At 39.8% G+C, this 19,564-nt stretch overlaps 1 protein-coding gene across 1 annotated transcript; it reads right to left on the minus strand.

Annotated features, from left to right (window-relative positions):
• Nucleotides 1-4,245: 4,245 nt before the first annotated feature.
• Nucleotides 4,246-5,152, minus strand: LOC137220857 (olfactory receptor 2V1-like). The gene is given in 2 exon segments (XM_067730139.1): nucleotides 4,246-4,585; nucleotides 4,587-5,152. Coding segments are annotated over 2 exon segments (906 nt in total).
• Between the last annotated feature and the right edge of the window lie 14,412 nt (nucleotides 5,153-19,564).

The raw sequence follows: 19,564 nt of genomic DNA on the forward strand, positions 1-19,564 counted from the left end.
GTATGGAATGGGAAGAGACTGAGGCATGAATACCAGTAATGAAGCTATTAAAATAATAAAGGGAGAGGGGATGAAATTCTGAACTAAGACAGTGGAATTGGGGATGGAGAAGAATGGGATTAGATCAGTGCTTTTCAAACTTTGTGGGGAATATGGATCACACTGGAACTTGGTAACTACAGAGTTTTATTCAGTAAATCTGAGGCATGGCTTGAGAAAGTTTTTGCCACCAAAAGGCTGACATGGACCTTTTAGACGGTTTCATTTTGATGAGTACTGATTTGGTGGCATCTTCAAAGTTGTGGCAGAGAGACTACCTCTGCACATGCCATAGACTCTGTTCTTCTTGATATTGTGTAATGTCTTTACTGAGGTGTTGAGTGTTAAATTCCTCTGGCATACAAGAACTGATTTGTGAGGAGGCTGGAGAAGATGGCGGAAGAGTAAGACGCGGAGATCACCTTCCTCCCCACAGATACATCAGAAATACATCTACACGTGGAACTGCTCCTATAGAGCACCCACTGATCGCCGGCAGAAGACCTCAGACCTCCCAAAAGGCAAGAAAGTCCCCCACGTACCTGGGTAGGGCAAAAGAAAATAGAATAAACAAAGACAAAAGAATAGGGACAGGAACTGCACCAGTGGGAGGGAGCTGTGAAGGAGGAAAGGTTTCCACACACTAGAAGCCCCTTCACGGGGAGAGACTGCGGGTGGCAGAGGGGGAAGCTTCAGAGCCACGGAGGAGAGCGCAGCAACAGGGGTGAGGAAGGCAAAGCGGAGAGATTCCCACACAGAGGATCGGTGCTGACCAGCACTCACCAGCCCGAGAGGCTTGTCTGCACAGCGGCCAGGGCAGGCGGGGCTGGGAGCTGAGGCTCCGGCTTCGGTCGATGGCGGGAGAGGACTGAGGTTGGCGGCGTGAACACAGCCTGAAGGGGTTAGTGCACCACAGCTAGCCGGGAGGGAGTCCAGGAAAAAGTCTGGACCTGCCGAAGGGGCAAGAGACTTTTTCTTGCCTCTTTGTTTCCTGGTGCGCGAGGAGAGGGGTTTAAGAGCGCTGCTTAAAGGAGCTCCCGAGATGGGTGCGAGCCACGGCTAGAAGCGCGGACCCCAGAGACGGGCATGAGATGCTAAGGCTGCTGCTGCTGCCACCAAGAAGCCTGTGTGCGAGCACAGGTCACTCTCCACACCGCCCCTCCCGGGAGCCTGTGCAGCCCGCCACTGCCAGGGTCCGGGGATCCAGGGACAACTTCCCCGGGAGAACGCACAGCGCACCTCAGGCTGGTGCAACGTCACGCTGGCCTCTGCCGCCGCAGGCTCACCCCGCACTCCTTACCCCTCCCTCCCCCCAGCCTGAGAGAGCCAGAGCCCCCAAATCAGCTGCTCCTTTAACCCTGTCCTGTCTGAGCGAAGAACAGACGCCCTCAGGTGACCTACACGCAGAGGTGGGGCCAAATCCAAAGCTGAACCCCTGGAGCTGTGCGGAGAAGGAAGAGAAAGGGAAATCTCTCCCAGCAGCCTCAGGAGCAGAGGATTAAATCTCCACAATCAACTTGATGTACCCTGCATCTGCGGAATACATGAATAGACAACGAATCATCCCAAATTGAGGAGGTGGACTTTGGGAACAAGATATATTATTTTTTCCCCTTTTCCTCTTTTTGTGAGTGTGTATGTGTATGCTTCTGTGTGAGATTTTGTCTGTTTAGCTTTGCTTTCACCATTTGTCCTAGGGTTCTCACCGTCTGGGGTTTTTTTTCTTTTTTTTTTTTTTACTTTAAACAAATTTTTTTCTTAATAATTATTTTTTATTTTAATAACTTTATTTTATCTTTACTTTATCCTCTTTCTTTCTTTCTATTTTTTCTCCCTTTTATTCTGAGCCATGTGGAGGACAGGCTCTTGGTGCTCCAGCAAGGAGTCAGGGCTGTGCCACTGAGGTGGGAGAGCCAACTTCAGGACACTGGTCCACAAGAGACCTCCCAGCTCCACATAATATCAAACGGCGAAAATCTCCCAGAGATCTCCATCTCAACACCAGCCCCCAGCTTCACTCAACGACCAGCAAGCTACAGTGCTGGACACCCTATGCCAAACAACTAGCAAGACAGGAACACAACCCCACCCATTAGCAGAGAGGCTGCCTAAAATCATAATAAGGCAACGACACCCCAAAACACACCACCAGACGTGGACCTGCTCATCAGAAAGACAAGATCCAGCCTCATCCACCAGAACACAGGCACTAGTGCCCTCCACCAGGAAACCTACACAACCCACTGAACCAACCTTAGCCACTGGGGACAGACACCAAAAACAACGGGAACTATGAACCTGCAGCCTGCAAAAAGGAGACCCCAAACACAGTAAGATAAGCAAAATGAGAAGACAGAAAAACACACAGCAGATGAAGGAGCAAGGTAAAAACCCGCCAGACCTAACAAATGAAGAGGAAATAGGCAGTCTACCTGAAAAAGAATTCAGAATAATGATAGTAAAGATGATCCAAAATCTTGGAAATAGAATAGAGAAAATGCAAGAAACATTTAACAAGGACCTAGAAGAACTAAAGAAGAAACAAGCAACGATGAACAACACAATAAATGAAATAAAAAAATACTCTAGAAGGGATCAATAGCAGAATAACTGAGGCAGAAGAACGGATAATTGACCTGGAAGATAAAACAGTGGAAATAACGACTGCAGAGCAGAATAAAGAAAAAGGAATGAAAAGAACTGAGGACAGTCTCAGAGACCTCTGGGACAACATTAAACGCACCAACATTCGAATTATAGGGTTCCCAGAAGAAGAAGAGAAAAAGAAAGGGACTGAGAAAATATTTGAAGAGATTATAGTTGAAAACTTCTCTAATATGGGAAAGGAAATAGTTAATCAAGTCCAGGAAGCACAGAGTCCCATACAGGATAAATCCAAGGAGAAACATGCCAAGACACCTATTAATCAAACTATCAAAACTTAAATACAAAGAAAACATATTAAAAGCAGCAAGGGAAAAACAACAAATAGCAAGAACTGATTTGTAAGCCATAGCTCAGGGACTAAGATGATTTGATCCTTTCTCTATCAACAGGTCTTTGCATAGTCCATACAATCATCATTAAAGAGACTCATATTTTTATACCATAAAATACTCTGAGTCTTTGATCTCATTTGGCACATCATACTTCTCTTTTATTCAGTTGTTAACTTTCGCAAGTCTTAAGCATTCAGATATTGATTACTCTGCTTATCCACTCGGTAGATCAAGGAGTTTCATCCACGTATCCTCAAGATATTTCTGACTTGCAGTTAGTTCTCGTTTCCTACATTAGACTTGAGTTATACACACACCTTTTAATTCATTAGGCCACTGCACATTCTTGTTTAAATTGCATTTCCTTTTCTTCTTAATTGACTTCATGGCTCTCTAAATAATTATAGTATCGAGATGCATTGGAATATTATCATTTTACTTATTTAAATGAGTTAATTGCATTCAAATTAACTATTTGATTGAGCTAAATAGTGAAAACATTCCATCCACTGGTTTATGCTCAGTTGCCTTGTAATTATGATCAAAATCTGTAATCTTGGCTATTCTTTATTCTACTGTTTGCTCTGTTGCAGTGTTACAGCTCAACTTTTGAATAAACTTAATTAAAGCTTTTGGAAATGCAAAGTGGTCTGCATCAGGAGTAGTTTATATATGGCCATTTTTGTATGTGGATGGATGCGTGCATGTTTTGGAAGATGAAGAAGTCAAGCATATAACATTTCTGGGTTTATGTCAAGATGTGCTTCTTTCAGGGGTTGAATGAGACCTATGTGATTCTCAGGGATATAAAGTTCTATCTTTGATCCAATTTTCCAGCAATTTTCTGTGGAATTTTATCATCAGTTTCCTACCACCACCACACTTGTGGAAGTTCACAGATTCAGGATAGAAACTTAATATTGTAAGGATGTTTCAAAGAAGGCAAGTACAAGTGATGCCGATTAAAAATAGAAAAAATACAACCCTGAGAAATTCCACCAGGATTCTAAAGCAATTCTAAAGAGGATATCAAAAGTACATAAAATGGTATGTGACACATAGGAGACCCTCATTACATATTTGTTTAGTGAATGAATAACTCGAGAAGTAAGAACTCTTGACATAGGAGTCTAACTTATTTAGGCTGAATTAAAGTTAGTGATTAGAGGTGGGTATATCTTCTTCTTTTAATTTGACATCAGTATCATCAACTCAGCACCTTCCTTAGGGCCCCCACCACTTCTTTGTTCCTAAGACCATAAATCAGAGGATTTAGCAAAGGTGTGAGAATAGGGCCAAGTACAAGGAGGACCTGGTCCAGCTTGGGATTATGATAAAAACTAGGCCTCATGTAGACCACCATGGCAGGGCCGTAATAGAGGCACACTACAGTCAGGTGGGAAGAGCAAGTGGCTAAGGCTTTGTCCCTTCCCTCTGGGGATTTCATGTGGAGGATGGCAAGGAAGATGAGAGCATAAGAGAACATGATAAGGGACAAGGGGATGAGGAGCACCACAATGCTTGTCACTATCACAGCCTTCTCATAGGCAGGCCAATTTTAGAATGGCCATGACCTCACAGAGGAAATGGGAAATCTCTCTGGAACCGCAGATGGGGAAATGCATGGTGTAGGCCGTGTGTGCGAGTGATGTAAGGGCGCCCCCAGCCCAGGAGATGGCAGCCATCTGCAGACAGACCTTCTGGCTCATGATGAGGGCATATCTCAGAGGGTTACAGATGGCCACATACTGGTCATAGGACATGAGGGTGATGAGGATGCACTCAGCAATTCCTAGAGTCAGGAAGAAGAAGATCTGAGTCCCACAGGCCACTCGTGATATGTTTCTCCTCCCGGAGAAGAAATTGGTTGCCATCTTGGGTACTGTGCTAGAGATTAACATCATGTCCATGAGAACCAGTTGGCTGAGCAGGAAGTACATGGGCATGTGGAGGTGAGAATCCACGCAGATCAGGAGAATTAGGACAAAGTTCAAAGTCAGAGCCACAGTGTAAATCACAAGCATAGCACCAATAAAAAATCTGATATGTTTCATATCCAGGAAAAGGCCTAGGAGGATGAAATCAGCTCCTGAGATTTCATTTCTTTTATCCATGCCTATGCTTTGTTGTAAACAATTAAATAACAGAAGGAAAACATAACAAGATATTATGAAATGCTACAAACAATGGATTTAATCCTTCAAACCCCTTTCCTCTCTCGTCTTTAACCAGGATCCATTAGATAGTGCAAACATGTTAAAGAGGCATTTGCAATTTTCATAGGCTTTAACCTGATTTCTGTCTCCCTACACTCTTATTCTCAGGAAAGAGTCACTGGTCACAGAAATTACTGCACACTGCTATAGCCAAGTGGCCCAAGTCCTGGAGAAGGGGGAGGGGTCACAAAGATGGTGGTACATCAGGGGAAGCCCTTCAAAGCTAAGTTCCCCTGCAACCTTTTCTCCCTCAAATTTTGATTTCCAGGTTCAAATAGAACTTATTTTAACCTAACACCTCAGATGATTATGATGTTCCCAATCACAAGGACTGTGTTTGGAAAGAAGTTTAATTATCTCCATCAAGAGACTAAGAGAGAAAATCAGTTGTCTCGCATTATATTGTTATTTCACGTCAGAGAAAGAACTTGTTCAACTTGTACCTTGCCTTCCTCACTGATTATTTTTGTGTTAATAGTTTATTATATTTTATGTCTTGCTGTTTTCTACTAATTTAAATTGTAACATTCTATTCAACAAGGCTTTAAAATATTTCATAACAGAGAAATAAGTATTATTTCTTTAAATTCAAGTTCTTTGGGTTTAAACATCATCCATGTTGTTTTCATGTTATTTAATTTTTTTATTAATTGATACTGGAATATAGTTGCTTTACAGTGTTGTGTTAGTTTCTGCTGTACAGCAAAGTGAATCAGTTATATGTATACAGTATCCACTCTTTTTTAGATTCACTTCCCATCTAGGTCACCACAGAGCACTGAGTAGAGCTCCCTGTGCTGTACAGTAGGTTCTCATTAGTTATCTGTTTTATATATAGTAGTGTATATATGTACATCCGTGATTTAGCTTACGAATTCCACTGACTACAGACTATGCAAAACTGTGCATAAACTTCTCCTTGGGCTGAGTAAGAGGTATTTCAAATGAACATATCTTAAAAATAACTCTAGATTTCTTCATCCCAACCTTTCCTTTTTCTAGTCTTTTCATTTTATTTTATTTATTTATTTATTTATTTTGCGGTATGCGGGCCTCTCACCGCTGTGGCCTCTCCCGTTGTGGAGCACAGGCTCTGGACGCGCAGGCTCAGCGGCCATGGCTCATGGGCCCAGCCCCTCCGCGGCATGTGGGATCTTCCCGGACCGGGGCACGAACCCGCGTCCCCTGCATCGGCAGGTGGACTCTCAACCACTGCGCCACCAGGGAAGCCCTAGTCTTTTCATTTTAGTCAAATTCAGGACCATTCATCCATTGCACAGGACCAGTTCCTAGGGGTTATCTTTGACTCTTTTTTCCTCATTTCCCCCTCTCTATCCAGCACATTCAGGTGTCCTGCTGGTGTACATTGAAAAATATGACCATAATGTGTCATTTATGTCATTGTCACACTACATCAAGCCACTGACACCCTGGCCTGACTCTGTGCCAAAAATAGTATTTGTTCTTAGAATCTCGTTTTATTTATTTATTTCTGTTACGGAAGTATGGACTTTTCAGTGATTGAAGTGCTCTTGGGATCGCCCAGTCTGCCTTTATTCTTTTATGCATGAAGACAGTGAGGCTCATAGAGGCTCAGAGACTTGTTTCAAGTTACCCAAAATGGTGGTCTAGAAGGCACAGTATCCAGCACACAGCTTTTAATCGTTTTCTAGACCTCTTTCAACATAGTCGTTTTAGTTATTCACATCTGCATCCATGATGATAAATGCTCTAAACGGACATACCGTGGCAGTCTCATGTAGAGAGACTATAAATGGAAGGGTACACAAGACTGCATATGACAAAAACATAGGTCACCCAGAATACAGATTATGTAGCTATACTCTCTGTATTACCGATTCATGGTATTTGCAATGTCTGAACTGATATACTTTCAAGTAATTTATTTACAAAGTTTTATGCATGGCAAATTTCTGAAATTATTCTTGTGTGTTTTTTAAAAGGGCAAATTCAGCTATACAGGGTTGAATGAGAAAAAAGATCCTGTAATTTTACATATCATTTTATTATTTCAGGATATGCCCAGAATTGGTGTGTTAAGCATTTTTACAATCATTCATTTTTTACCTTTCATTAAACGTTAGTCTACAGAGCAGTGGGATGGGTGAAGAGCTTCTGCAGGGTCAATGCCTGTGAGCACACCATCTGGAGAGAGAGTGCTCTTTGGTCAAAGCTATAGCTAGTCATAATGATACTGATTCCCACTGTCACCAATGCCCTTCTTTGACGTAGGACACTTATGTTGCTGTAATGTGAGTACAGACCCATACTTTCTACCTCAGAAAACATTGACATGAAGAACAGTCAAAGCCTTGAATATGTTGTTTGATTTTAAGGCACCAGGGAGTATATACTCTAATGATTGCCTCACTGGCTGATACATATATGCTTGACCTTCACAACATTGTAAAATAGGTCAAGTTTATCATGCCACACTTCCCCCAAAACAGTGTCTCTTAACTTGGTGCCTGGTGCCCTCTGACATTCTGGCACCATTCTCCCTATGACACTTTGTTTGTGGTGGGGCTTTCTAAACACCTCTCCCCAGCCTCTGCTGAGATGGATCTGCTTTTTGATCTGAAATACTCAAAGACATAAATGTGGTGCTACTTCTGCTGTGGTCAAAGCTGACTCTTGGGCAAGGCATTTGCGGCAGAACATGACATTTCTCCAATCACAGTGCAATCACCGTCTTAGCCCTCCCCACCTTTCATTCTTTAATGCCTAGTTGCTCCTTTAATCTTTGGTGCATCACCTACTTGCTCACCTACTTACTACTTTCCCCACCAGTAAAGTCTCCCACACACACTGGTATTTACCTTTCTCTTCTTCACTACTCCACACTCACGTTCCGTAATGCTGCCTTCTCAGATTATCACCAACCACATTCCCTGTCTGTAAGGTTACAGAAGAGTGCTTTATCTTTGATATTTGCTCTCATTACTGTTCCTCATACTCTTTCTTCCTGGGTTGCCCTGCCTCAGAATGAAAAAAGAAAAATCTCATTTTCATTTATCTCCTGGTGGCTCAAAGTAAGAGAGTAGAATGTAGGAAAAGTCAAAGAATTAGTTCAGGGCTTCCCTGGTGGCGCAGTGGTTGAGAGTCCGCCTGCCGATGCAGGGGACACGGGTTTGTGCCCCGGGCTGGGAGGATCCCACGTGCTGCGGAGCAGCTGGGCACGTGAGCCATGGCCGCTGAGCCTGCGCGTCCGGAGCCTGTGCTCCACAACGGGAGAGGCCACAACAGTGAGAGGCCCGCGTACCGCAAAAAAAAAAAAAAAAGAAAGAAAAAACGAAAAAAAAAAAAAGAATTAGTTAAATTTCTTTTACTTAGATGCAACTGCCTCTCCTTATAGATGTGAAATCTTAACAGAGGAATCTATAATTTCCCTTTCTTTCTTGGAGAATTCTGCCTGTTTGATTTTGTTGAGTGATCAACAAAACATCACTGCTCTGGGAAAAAATGTAAAAACAGGTCAATCTCTACCCAATTAATTGCTATGATCATGAGGAATAAGGAATTTATTACCCCTCATCTGGTTTCATGATAGTCATCAAAGCAATCCACTGTGGTCTCCTTCTGATCCTTTCTGTTCTCCTTTACAAAACTAGGTTTATGACCGATTGACAAAAAAATTCTCCTGGTGCATTGTAATTATCTTTATATTGAAGACTGCTTTGAAGAAAATATTTCCTCACTTCTCACTCACCTCTGTCCTTTAGTTGAGTCCTTTCAACTGTCTATTATCTCTTCTGGATCATGTTCATTTTCCAAATATTGAACATTCAGGTAAACAGGAATAAAAACTTCATGATGTCTGTTGCTCTACAAAATACAGAAACTGTAGGATTGGTGGTGTTTTTCTCAGGCACCTGTTTCTTCTTCAAAGTATGGTGTTTACTTTGTCTCAGGGAGCAAAATATATCATTTAATTCTGTTTACCCTTAAGGAATTGAGGGACAAGAATCATTAAGTAGCCACTCAGTGATAAAAACATTTGCTCCAATTCAAGGTTTCTTAAATGCATTAACCGAAGTACTGGAAGGCAGGGTTCTTATTTGACACACATATTTCTGGGTCTTACCCTGCACCTACTGAGTGAGAATTTCTGGGAGTGGGGTCCTAGTAGAAGTACTTTAAATAAACACCAAAATGCTCATACTGTAGATTAACTTTTGAAACTCAAGGACATAATTTTTTCTGTCCTGTTTAATCTCCAGTCTCTAGAACAAATGTTATATTTTATGAGTGATTTAGTTGACCTCTAAATGAGAACCAAAGGCTGATCTCCTTTGAAATTACATTTAAAAGTTTACCTGTGTAGCTTTCCATTTACCAAGGGTTTTTTCTATAAGTTCATGCCATTCTCATGGCAGCCCTGTGAGGAATGCCATTCCAATTTTAAATATGAGGAAAAGTAGATACAACAATGGTGACTCATTCCAGGCTACCACAAGGTAAAAGACATGCTGCTACTGAATTGTAATAAATACAATTACTGGATCATTTATAGATTCTTAAATTTCTTAGAGAAACTCCACTCTGTTTTCCTTTAAATTTGGAGTAAATAACCATAATCTTTCTTCAAACTATCCTTTCTGGTCTCTTGGGGGAAGCCATTTCAAATTTCTGTAATTCTTAATTCTATACTCATATCTGTTTTCTCCCTACATCGCTATCGCTACATACTTAACTATGTTTACTATTAGTTTTTATTTTTTTTTAAACACAGACAGTGGCCTGAATTATACGTGCTTTCAGCCCTTTGTCCCATCATCCCAAGTATTCTAGCTTCTCAGCATTAAGAGGGAAGTGAGAGAGCCTATATTCATTGCTGTCACCACCTAGAAAGCAAAGAGGAAGTCTCATTAAACCTGATATTCAAGCAGACAGGTGTTGAGGCTTTCCTGTTACCAACTGGAGAATGCTTTTGCTTGATGGTGAAGAAATCATCCCATATGAAAATTCCAGGAGTGAAAGACTCTTTAGTGGAGAGGAGAGATGAAAGCCAGCTTCTCAAGTTCAGGTCTGCCAATATCAATTAATACCCTCTTGTGACCATTTGCCTGTGTGACCCATGGGGCTTTATCTCCCTAGGTATTTCCTGCCTATAATTAGTTCAGAAGGACTTGAGCCCAGTGGGAATTGTTTCTTACAGTTATAGTTAATTGTCAAACTTTAAAAGTCAAAAATAAACCAATAATTGTACACAATTTGTCTGGATCCCAATGCTCTAATTCACTTTAAGTCATACCATGTTGTGAGGCATGTTCAGCTCTCTATGTCCCCAGAGCTGAGCATCCTTGTAATGTGAAGGGTATGACATTTATATCTGAAATAAGGACCTTCTTGACCGGGGCAATGCTCAGTCAAGAACCCACTATATCTCTCCAGGATGGGTGGGCCAGTGTTCATTGTTATAAATAAATAAAAGGTTCAGAGTGGTGAGTGAAGCTTAAGTTTAGATTTATTTTACATAATTGAGGAAACATGGGCTGTACATCAGTTTTCTGGAGGAAATATTCTCTTAGGCTTTAATTAACAAGTCCTTGGAGAATTAGAATTGAATGCTGTAAAACAATCTCTAAAGAGAATTAGCCACTCTTAGAAGCAGTCTCTTTCCTCAGTCTCCCTTGAATCACATTTCTCAGGTTTTATGGGTCTTGAATTTTGGTACAATTCAGAATTCACCTTATTGTCATTTACATTATTCAGTCAACCTTTGATGGGCTCCTGTGGTAAGTTAATTCTATCAGTTAGAGGCAAGGTCAACTATGGCTTTGAAAACTTACCCATTTGATCATAATATAAGCTAATTAACTTTATTCTGTAGAATATCAATGCACATAATATATGCCATATATGCCTGACCCAACTGTCAACCTATTAAATGTGAGCTAATGTTTCAAGGGTCTGATGGCAGACAACCCAACACAACACTGAAATGTATATTTTAAAATCATCACTCATACCTTCCTAATGAACAGAATAATTTTCTATACTAGATTTCCCTTGCTTTCATTTCAAATAATTACATTAATAATTCAAAATAAGCAAATATACAAAGGATCATTTGAAAGATTAACATATGGTATCGGTGGAAGAAAGAGTTGTGGCAAAAAGATCAACTGACTCCCCCAGGAATGAATAATAGGGGGAGAGGAATTTAGGGAAATATATTCTCATGAATGCAACATATAAACTTTTTTTTTCAATCTACCTTGGTGTAATATTATGAGAAAATATTTAAGGAGACAGATGTTATTGAGACTTAGAAGGGTCAAATTCATGCTGCATTTATACTGTCTTGCCTTTACACTTGAGCAAGAGAAAGCCCTGTCCTGTGGCCCATAAAAGGACTTCACTTACCATAATAATTAAATAACAATGTTGTTTTTTCTAGTCTGATGAGAAAGTTGTTAAAAATTTGGCACTAGGTTGAACAAACAGAAATTACTGGATAGGGACTTAGAAGCAGAGTTTTCCTCTTTTAGGCTGTCTATTTTGAGAGAACTCTTAACTTTTTGTATTAAACAGATTGTGTATTAAATAGACTGCTTCAATGGAATCTTCAACTTGATGTGGGCCATATCCCTGATTATAGGAAACACATTCTCTGTTCTCTGCCATTAGCAATATGGTGGTGTAATTAATTAATTAATTAATATGCAAAATATTAATTCATTCACTCATTCATCAAAGGAAAATTTGTTATGTGTCTACTTTGTATCAAGCCTGGTGCTACAAAATTGATATAAAGCAATAAAAGGCTCAGAATGTTAATATTCAAGAATATGAAATGAATCTAGACTAGGGATAAAGGGACGTATAATTATAATAAAACATAATACTCTAGTGATGTAGCCAGAAACCCACAGTGTCTTCTATGAAAATCCAAAGAATGCTCTGCAAAATTAGCTAAGCTGTAATTGAGGTGAGATGTAATCTAGGTGAATTTTCCATAGGAAGATCCCAGGTTGTCTTTTCTGGTGGTTGAAGGATGGGTAAATATACTAGGTGAAGCAGGGGAGAGTTAAGGACAATAGGGACCAAGAGAATATCATGTCAGGTGCTATCTAGGTGTCTCTACCCTCCCTAGAAATCTAATTAGTGAATGAAAGGAGTGGGTGTTAAAACAATAGAGAACTTATCAAAATTTAGGCTTCAACCTTGTATCAGCTAGGGTCCCAGCATGAAAGGATGGCACACTCAAGTTAAAATAATTCAAGATGGTGTTAGTACAGGAAATGCTTACAAATGTGGAATGATGAAGGCAAGCTATAGAAAAACTAGAATGGATAGTGCAGTACATCAAAGGGCAAAGAGAAGAAAAGACTGCTGGAATCAGAAGGTGAGAGTCAAGTTGAAAGGATGTCTCAAAATGAGCAGTGGTCTCTGAGGTGAGAGAGGTTGAAGTGTAGAGGTCTTGATTGAAATCAAAGTTAAGTTTTTATCATCTTTAAATAGACTATTATCACTATAGTATGTTTTAGGTAAGCCTTATGGTAACCACAAAGGAAAGCCTAGTAGATCCACAAAAGATTAAGAGAAGGAAAAATATATATATTTACCATTACAAAAAAGTCAACAAATCACAGAGGAGAACAGCAAAAAGGGAAGAAAAGGAACTATGAAACAGAAATAATTAACAAAATGCTAATAGTAAGTTCTTCCCAATCAATAATTACTTTAAATAAGATAAATAAAAATTTCCAATCAAAAGACACAGAATGACTGAATAGATTAAAGAAGAAAACAGGAACCAACAATATGCTGCCTAAAAGAGATTCACTTTATTAAGGTCACACATAAACTATAAGTGAAGGAATGGGAAAAGATATTCCATAAAATGATAAAAAAAAAAGAGAGCAGGGGTGACCCTACTTAGAGCAGATAAAATAGACTTTCATTAAAAATTTGTCACTAGAGACAAAGAAGGTTACTATATACTGATGAAGGGGTCAATTCATTGAGCAAATATAATGATAGTAAATATATATGCATCCAACACTGGAGCACATAAATATATAAAGTGAATATTATTTATATATTGTAGCAATATTTTTTGGATCTGCCTCCTCAGGCAAAAGAAATAAAAGCAAAAATAAACAAATGGGACCTAGTTAAACGAAAAAGCTTTTGTCTTTTGGTTTTTATTTATTTCTTTATTTGGCTGCACTGGGTCTTAGTTGCAGTACGCAGGACCTTTGTTGTGGTGTGTGGGATCTTTAGTTGCAGCATGAGGAAACTCAGTTGTGGCATGCAGGATCTAGTTCCCTGAACAGCAATCAAACCTGGGCCCCCTGCACTGGGAGCATGGAGTCTTAACCACTGGACCATCAGGGAAGCCCCTTAAAAGATTTTGGATGCAAAGGAAACCGCTGACAAAACAAAAAGACAACCTACTGAATGGGAGAAAATACTTGCAAATGATATGATTGATAAGGGTATATACAAACAGCTGATAGGACAACATCAAAATAACAAACAATCCTATTAAAAAATGGGCAGAAGACCTGAATAGACATTTTTCCAAAGAGGACATGCAGGTGGCCAACAGGCACATGAAAAGATGCTCAACATTGCTAATCATCAGGGAAATGCAAATCAAAACCACTATGAGAGAGGTTGGGTCAAGCTGGCAGAATAGGAGGAACTGGGGTTCACTTTTCCTTACAGGTATATCAAGAATACATCTACCAGTGGAACAATTCACACAGAACACCTGCTAAACACTAGCAGAGGAACTATGACATCTAAAAGGACAAGAAAAGGTCCCCGCATAAACAGGTAAGACGAAGGAGAGAAAGGGAAGAAAAAGAAAAGAGGAAACAAGATGGGACCCACACCCTTGGTGCAAGGTGGGGGGTGTGCTGAAGGAAAGGAGAGGTTATGGCATCCAGGAAGGCCCCCTCACTGGTGGTGAAGTATGCTGAAATAGAGGGCTTTGGGGGCTATCGGAAGAAAGTGCAGTGGCTGGTCAGTGGTCAGGACAGAGTTAGACTTGCACTGACGGTCTGTGCCACAGCCCTGTGCACCCCAGCCTGAGATAGATATCCATCAATGCTGGCAGGGGCTGTTTGCTGAAGCGTGGAGTTAAGAAAGTGGACCTGGGGAGAGGACTGCTGTTGGCTGCATGGAGACAGCCTGAAGGGATGGGAGTGAGGAGCTCAGCTGTGCAGAAACAGCCTGAGGGGATGGGAGCAAGGAGCTCTGCAGGAGGGAATACTCCTGGAGGAAGTGCAGACTGCCTTGGAAGCGAGGTGCCCTTGCTGAGTGGCGAGCAAGGGGTAGGGCCGCTATTACAACCTATCTTCCCACATGCCAGTCCCTATCTCTGTGGGCACTGGGAAGGACTCCCAACAGAGCAAGTGCACACGCCCCAGTCATTGCCGCCTTGCCCCCCTCATGCCTGAATGAGTGCATGTGCCCCGGTCTGTTTCAGCTTCCTACTGGCTCCTGCCTCCAGGGGAACTACAGGGGGCTCCCATCAGAGTGAGTGTGCACGTCCCAGTCATGGCCAGCTTATTCCTCTCTTGCCTGAGCAAGCACGCGCGCCCCAATTTGTCACCTCCTCTTGCCCCTCCCACCTAACTGAGCAAGCATGTGCCAGTCAGCCTCTGCTTTTGCCCGCTCTCGCCTGGGCAGGGAACAGACACCTGAGGCGGGGCCCACATGCAGAGGTGGGGCCAAAACCAATGCTGAGATCCAGGGGCTGTGGAGCTAAGGAAGAGGAATAGAAATCTCTCCTTGCAGCTGCACAAACTATGGATTAAATCTCTGCAATCAGCTTGGTAAACCCTGCGTCTGTGGAATATCTGAATGGACAACAGCGCTCCCACAACTGAGACCAGTCAAGCTTTAGCAGCTATGGACTTTGAGGACAAGTACATGCAGGAGTTGGGACAAGTCAGAGTATGACCTGCCCTGACAGTGCCCACAGCAAGTCCAGAGACCTACCTAGAGGTATTGGAGGGACTCCTGGGGAGGCGGGGTTGGCTGTGGCTCATAGTGGGGGCAAGGACACTGACAGTGGAGGCGCCAGTGAAATATTTTTGTTTTGTTGTTTCATTCTGTTGTTGTTGTTTTATTTTTTAATTATTTATTATTTCTTTTTAAAAATTTAATATATTTTTATTTTTCTAGTTTTATTTTACTGTTTTGTGGGGCTTTTTTCGGCTTTGTTTTTTTTGTTGTTGTTTATTCTCATTTCTGTTTTTTGTTTTGTTTTTATCTTTTTATTCTTTTTTTGATCGTTTTTGTGTGTTTCTTTTATATTTGCTTTTTTTTTAGCTTGCTTTCTGTTTTTGTTTTGTTTTTTGTTTTTGTTAGTTCTGTCTTGTTTTCATTTTTGGATTCTTTTGTTTGTTTGGGGTTTTTTTGAATTTTATTTTATTTTACATTTTTTATACAGCAGGTTCCTATTAGTTATCTATTTTATACATATTAGTGTATATATGTCAATCCCAATCTCCCAATTCATACCACCACAAACACCTGCCCACACTTTCCCCCCTTGGTGTCCATATGTTTCTCCTATACATCTGTGTCTCTATTTCTGCCTTGCAAACTGGTTCATCTGTACCATATTTCTAGATTCCACATATACATTAATATACGACATTTGTTTTTCTCTTTCTGACTTACTTCACTCTGTATGACAGTCTCTAGGCCCATCCACATCTCTACAAATGTACATATGTACCACATCTTCTTTATCCATCTGTCTGTCAATGGGCATTTAGGTTGTTTCCATTACCTGGCTATGTAAATAGTGCTGCAATGAACATTGGGGTACATGTGTCTTTTTGAATTATGTTTTTCCCTGGGTATATGCCCAGTAATGGGATTGCTGAGTCATCTGGTAATTGTACTTTTAGTTTCTTAAGGAACCTCCATACTGTTCTCCATAGTGGTTGTATCAATTGACATTCCCACCAACAGTGCAAGAAGGTTCCCTTTTCTCCACACCCTCTCCAGCATTTGCTGTTTGTAGATTTTTTGATGATGCCCATTCTAACCGGTGTGAGGTGATACCTCATTGTAGTTTTGATTTGCATTTCTCTAATAATTAGTGATGATGAGCATCTTTTCATGTGCCTCATGGCAATCTGTATGACTTCTTTGGAGAAATGTCTACTTAGGTCCTCCGCCCATTTTTTGATTGGGTTGTTTGTTTTTTTAATATTGAGCTGCATGAGCTATTTATATATTTGGGAGATTAATCCTTTGTCCATTGATTCATTTACAAATATTTTCTCCCATTCTGAAGGTTGTCTTTTCGTTTTGCTTATAGTTTCCTTTGCAGTGCAAAACCTTCTAAGTTTCATTAGGTCCCATTTTTTTATTTTGTTTTTATTTCCATTACTTTAGGAGGTGGGTCAAAAATGATCTTGCTATGATTTATGCCAAAGAGTGTTCTTCCTGTGTTTTCCTCTAAGAGTTTTATAGTGTTTGGTCTTACATTTTGGTCTTTAATCCATTTTGAGTTTATTTTTGTGTATGGTGTTAGGGACTGTTCTAATTTCATTCTTTTACATATCGCTGTCCAGGTTTCCCAGCACCACTTATTGAAGAGACTGTCTTTACTCCATTGTATATCCTTGCCTCCTTTGTCATAGATTAGTTGACCATAGGTACATGGGTTTATCTCTGGGTTTTCTGTCCTGTTCCATTGATTGATATTTCTGTTTTTGTGCCAGTACCATATTGCCTTGATTACTGTAGCTTTGTAGTATAGTCTGAAATCAGGAAGTCTGATTCCTCCAGCTCCGTTTTTTCCCCTCAAGATTGCTTTGGCTATTCGGGGTCTTTTGTGTCTTCATACATATTATAATATTTTTTGTTCTAGTTCTGTGAAAAATGCCATTGGTAATTTGATAGGGATTGCATTGAATCTGTAGATTGCTTTGGGTAGTATAGTCATTTTCAAAATATTGATTCTTCCAATCCAAGAACATGGCATATCTCTCCATCTGTTTGTGTCATATTTGATTTCTTTCATCAGTGTCTTATAGTTTTCTGAGTACAGGTCTTTTACCTCCTTAGGAAGGTTTATTCCTAGGTATTTTATTATTTTTGCGGCAATGGCGAATGGGATAGTTTCCTTAATTTCTCTATCTGATATTTTGTTGTTAGTGTATAGGAATGCAAGAGCTTCCTTTGCATTAATTTTCTATCCTGCAACTTTACCAAATTCGTTGATTAGTTCTAGTAGTTTTCTGGTAGCATCTTTAGGATTATCTATGTATAATATCATGTCATCTGCAAATAGTGACAGTCTTAATTCTTCTTTTCCTATTTGTATTCCATTTATTTCTTTCTCTTCTCTGATTGCTGTGGCTAGGACTTCCAAAGTTAAGTTGAATAATAGTGGTGAGCATGGACATTCTTGTCTTGTTCCTGATCTTAGAGGAAATGATTTGAGTTTTTCTATATTGAGAACGATGTTTCATGTGGGTTTGTCATATATGGCCTTTATTATGTTGAAGTAGGTTCCCTCCATACCCTCTTTCTGGAGAGTTTTCATCAAAAATTTGTATTGAATTTTGTCAAAAGCTTTTTGTGCATCTATTGAGATGATGGTTTTTATTCTTCAGTTTGTTAATATGGTGTATCACATTGACTGATTTGCATATATTGAAAAATCCTTGAATCCCTGGGATAAATCCCACTTGATAATGGTGTGTGATCCTTTTAATATTCTGTTGGATTCTGTTTGCTAGTATTTTATTGAGGATTTTTGCATCTATATTCATCAGTGATATTGGTCTGTAGTTTTCTTTTTTGTAGTATCTTTGTCTGGTTTTGGTATAGGATGACGGTGGCCTTATAGAATGAGTTTGGGATTGTCCCTTCCTCTATAAATTTTTGGAAGAGTTTGAGAAGGATGGGTGTTACCTCTTCCCTAAATGTTTGATAGAATTCACCTGTGAAGCCATCTGGTCCTGGACTTTTGTTTGTTGGAAGATTTTTAATCACAGTTTCAATTTCATTACTTGTGATTGGTCTGTTCATATTTTCTATTTCTTCCTGGTTCAATCTTGGGAGGTTACACCTTTCTAAGAATTTGTCCATTTCTTCTAGTTGTCCATTTTATTGGTGTAGTGTTGCTTGTAGTAGTCTCTAATGATGCTTTGTACTTCTGCAGTGTCCATTGTAACTTCTCCTTTTTCATTTCTAATTTTATTGATTTGAGTCTTCTCCCTCTTTTTCTTGATGAGTCTGGCTAAAGGTTTAGCAATTTTGTTCATCTTCTCAAAGAACCAGGTTTTAGTTTTATTGATCTTTGCTATTGTTTTGTTTCTATTTCCTTTATTTCTGCTCTGATCTTTATGATTTCTTTCCTTCTACTAACTTTGGGGGTTTTGTTGTTGTTCTTCTTCTTCTTTCTCTAGTTCATTTAGGTGTAAGATTTAGATTGCTTGAGATTTTTCTTTTTTCTTGAGGTAGGATTGTATTGCTATAAAATTCCCTCTTAGAACTGCTTTTTCTGCATCCCATAGGTTTTGGATTGTCATGTTTTCATTGTCATTTTTCTCTAGGTATTTCTGATTTCTTCAGTTACCTCTTGGTTATTTAGTAACATATTGTGTAGCCTCCAAGTGTTTGTGTTTTTTACCTTTTCTTCCCTGTAATTTATTTCTAATTTCATAGCATTGTGGTCAGAAAAGATGCTTGATATGATTTCAATTTTGTTAAATTTACCAAGGCTTGATTTGTAACCCAAGATGTGATCTAACCTGGAGAATGTTCTGTGTGCATTTGAGAAGAAAGTGTAATCTGCTGTTTTTGGATGGAATGTCCTATAAATATCAATTAAATCTATCTGGTCTATTGTGTCATTTAAAGCTTGTGTTTCCTTATTAATTTTCTGTCTGGATGATCTGTCCATTGGTATAAGTGAAGTGTTAAAGTCCTCCACTACTATTGTGTTACTGTTGATTTCCTCTTTTATAACTGTTAGCATTTGCCTTATGCATTGAGCTTCTCTTATGTTGGGTACATATGTATTTATAATTGTTATATCTTCTCTTGGATTGATACCTTGATCATTATTTAGTGTACATCCTTGTCTCTTGTAATAGTCTTTATTTTAAAGTCTCTTTATCTGATATGAGTACTGCTACTCCAGCTTTCTTTTGATTTCCATTTGCATGGAATATCTTCTTCCATCCTCTCACTTTCAGTCTGTGTGTGTCCCTGCTCTGAAGTGGGTCACTTGTAGACAACATAAATATGGGTCTTGTTTTTGTATGCATTCAAGGAGCCTGTGTCTTTTGGTTGGAA

This window comes from Pseudorca crassidens, chromosome 3 (genome assembly GCF_039906515.1).
Source record: "Pseudorca crassidens isolate mPseCra1 chromosome 3, mPseCra1.hap1, whole genome shotgun sequence".
In the NCBI taxonomy this organism is placed as follows: Eukaryota; Metazoa; Chordata; class Mammalia; order Artiodactyla; family Delphinidae; genus Pseudorca; species Pseudorca crassidens.